Source organism: Morone saxatilis, unplaced genomic scaffold (assembly GCF_004916995.1).
Source record: "Morone saxatilis isolate NCDOM2014 unplaced genomic scaffold, NCSU_SB_2.0 Contig24, whole genome shotgun sequence".
NCBI lineage: Eukaryota > Metazoa > Chordata > Actinopteri > Moronidae > Morone > Morone saxatilis.
In genome coordinates, this window is record NW_023339807.1 from 4,306,947 (window position 1) to 4,310,358 (window position 3,412).

The 3,412-nt window shown below is 48.7% G+C and overlaps 1 protein-coding gene across 1 annotated transcript; it reads right to left on the reverse strand.

Annotated features, from left to right (window-relative positions):
- Positions 1–695: 695 nt before the first annotated feature.
- Positions 696–2,682, reverse strand: LOC118336148 (potassium voltage-gated channel subfamily S member 2-like). Its single transcript, XM_035672736.1, has one exon. The coding sequence runs from the start codon at positions 2,620–2,622 to the stop codon at positions 1,183–1,185; it is 1,440 nt and encodes a 479-aa protein (XP_035528629.1). The 5' UTR covers positions 2,623–2,682; the 3' UTR covers positions 696–1,182.
- Between the last annotated feature and the right edge of the window lie 730 nt (positions 2,683–3,412).

Below are 3,412 nucleotides of genomic sequence, written 5' to 3' on the forward strand. Positions count from 1 at the left end.
TGCGAGGCTGACCAGAAGCAGGGAGAAGGGTACAAAAACGTCACACTGTCCCAGGGGAATAAGAACACTAGTTTTAGCCAGACACCTTGATACTTGACAGAAAAAGGAGATATATGTAGCCTGTCTCCGCCATTCATCTATTAAGTTTACAGGCTGGAGACAATGAGACAAATGACTTGTAGAATGAAAGATTTAGATGCAACAATGAGAAAAGAAAAGGCCCATATCTACCTACTGTATTCTAGATACAGGCAGTGGTAACCGATATTTTCCTGCTCAATTCTCCCTAGAGTTATGACGAGCAATATGCAGGAAGCAGGAAAAGATGTAAGTTCTATTACGGTGATAGATTTTGTAATCTACAAATATGATATGGCTTTCAATGAATTGTAAAATACCTGACAGTTTATTAGTAAAGCACATCGATTAATAACAATCAACTGTTTTTGTCAACTGAAATGGTGATGCAGCCCCATAAAATCAAATCCTCACAATAAATGTGTTCAACATGTCAGCTCTGAATGGTTGTTGCTATGCCTGTCAAACTGTTTTACATATTGTGTCAGTCACCACTATAAATCCCTCTTCCCCCCTTCAGGCTTACATCTGTTGCCTCAATCAGCGAGACACACTTAGGAAGACGCTAAAAGACCCTCGCTCTGCTGCATATGAAAAACAGGAGGGAGTGCGTTATGTTTTTTGTTGTTGTTTTAGTTTAATACAGTTTGCTTTAACCACACATCTGAAGTAATCTTGTTGCAACATAACAATTACACATCAACATTCTTCAAAAGAGATACAGCTGGAGTTACTTTCGGACATATTTGACCACAACAAGTATAGCTGGAGGGTGGACTACAGTGTGACACCACCTAGGACTGTAAACAACTACAGCATTCTCTCTTTTTAATCTTATGTGGCCACATGTTGGCCTATTTGGTGAAGGGCCATACTAATGCACAGTGAAATATCATATTCAGGCTGTCCTGTACATTTGCTTCTTATTGTGACTGACACATATAGATTAACACATTATTGCACTGAGCTACAGAGAGGCAAACGGTCAGACACCAGTGGAAGGAAGTGGGCTTTTTCACCCAGAGGTTTCAGCACTCTGGACAGCTCCTCATGCAGCCACGTTGGATGAACAGTGTCACCCAACCCGACCTCGCTAAAACTGTTTCAGTGTATTGATTCATTCAGACTGTGTTCACTGGGTGAACTCCGGCTCATGTTTGACAAGCTCGCCATGAGGGATTTGACTTTGTGTGCGTAATAGTTCCTCAGGTTGACCGAGGGCACCTCCTTTATCCCCTCGTCGAAATCACAGCTTCTCATGGCGATTTCCAGCTGTTTTTGTCTCTTGTAGAAGAGAGAGAATTTATTGAAAATGAGCGTAATCGGAAGCACAACTACTAAGATCCCGGCCAGGATGCACGCCGAGGCGGTCAGCTTGCCCGCTATGGACACCGGCACCACATCTCCGTACCCGACGGTGGTCATGCTGACGGTGGCCCACCACCAGCACGCCGGGATGGTGGAGAGATCCTCGCTGTCCTCTTTCTCCACCGTGTAGGCCATGACGGAGAAAAACGACACCCCGACGGCCAGGTAGAGAAGCAGCAGGCCCACTTCTTTGTAGCTGTTCCTGAGGGTGGCCCCCAGGGAGCGCAGCCCCGTAGAGTGACGGGCCAGTTTCAGGATGCGGAAAATCCTCATCAGCCTCAGCACTTGCGCAACGCGTCCCAGGTTGGCCAGCGCCGGGCTGCTCTCCACCACCAGGTTTATGAGGAGTGTCAGGTAAAACGGAAGTATGGACACCAGGTCTATCAGGTTTAAGGGGTGCTCGAAGAAGTGCAGAAGATCCGGCGCCACCACGAACCTGGCGACCAGCTCCAGAGTGAACCAGCCGATGCCAAAGTGCTCCACAGTCTCGAAACGGGGGTCCTCTGTAGGTTGGCCCTCACTGTCCAACAGGCTGAACTCACTCATGCTGTTCATGCACATTGTGGCGATGGAGCCAAGCACCACCAGGATGGAGAGGATGCTGATGATGCGGCTGGCCACGGAGTAGCCGGGGTTATCCAGCATTAACCAGACGCGCCTCCGTGCGCTCCCGAGCAGCTGCTTGTCAAACTTGGTGGCGTCGCTGTAAAACTCCAAGAGCTCGTCAAAAGATGAAGTGGTGCTCCCTTCGTCGCTCCTTTCATCCCAGTCCTCTCGGTCCTGGTCCATTTTCCTACAGTGGTAGGCACTGCTGCAGCAGGAGTCGATGAAGAACTCGTTGATGCCCCAGTACTCAATCTCCTGGCTGAAGGAGAAGATGCACAGCTCGGCCATGACGTGCAGCCGCCCCGTGTTGTAGAAATTCAACACGTAGGGGAAGAGCGCGGGGTTCCTGTCGAAGTAAAACTCTTTCTCTGTGTCGTCGTAGTCGTCGCACAGCTCCAGTATGGACTCTTTGGACTGACAGTGGAGTAAACGCGCAAGCCTCGTCTCAGGGAACCGGGAGAGAGTGTCGGACTGGAGACGCTTTTTGAAGCCGCCCACGTTGATGCGGATGGCGGCGTTGTCATCCATGTGAGCCCCGCCGACCGGTTTCCCCAGGACCTGACCCGTCATGTCTGGAGAGGGGGACACACACACACAAACGCACGGCGAACAGGAACAAAGAAAGAGTGACAGAAAAAAATCACATTGACACAAAAAGAAACAGACACATCGGCACAAAGGGAGACACGCACTTTCAAAAAGAGGAGAGAAAAAAACGGAGAAAGATAGTGATTTAGAATTTAATACTATCCTTTGAATTAATACCACATTTGCTTTTTAGAGTAAATGACAAAACGTCCATTTGTCAGAACCACGTGTTTCCCCCCACATTAAAGCCCACACAGTTACATGGAGATTTAAAGATTACAACCTTTGGCTTCTTGGAAACAAAAACGCACGTAAGAACAAAGAACTTACTTTAAAGCGCGTCCAGTTCGCCGATTCCCCCTATCAGAAGTCTCTGCATTTCAACTCCGGTGACGGCATATTGCAGTTTGTGGCCAATTTGTGGCCCTATAATAAACGCGGAGACCTCTGTCCCCTGGAGTCCACACAGGCGCGCCTGTCAGGTTGATTTTTTCAGCCTGACCAGAAGAGGAGGAAGACGCCTCTTCCAAAGGGAGTCGGTGTGATGCTAAATATGCTGTTGCCTCCAGACAGAAATAAATTGACGGTCCTTCCTTAAATCTACCCGAAGGCATGGTAGTCCTTACATCCTGCGTCCGCCGGGGTGAACACCTCCTTCAGCTACAGGTATCGGCTACATTTATAACAGCATTCTGGGAGCCATAGGAACTGATACACGCCCTGGCAGCCGCTTTTGCTTGTGCGAGGGAATTCCTCTCTCTCTCTCTCTCTC

Coding starts and splice junctions, on each gene's coding strand:
- LOC118336148 (XM_035672736.1), bottom strand. CDS start 2,622: ATGACGGGTCAGGTCCTGGGGAAACCGGTCGGCGGGGCTCACATGGAT.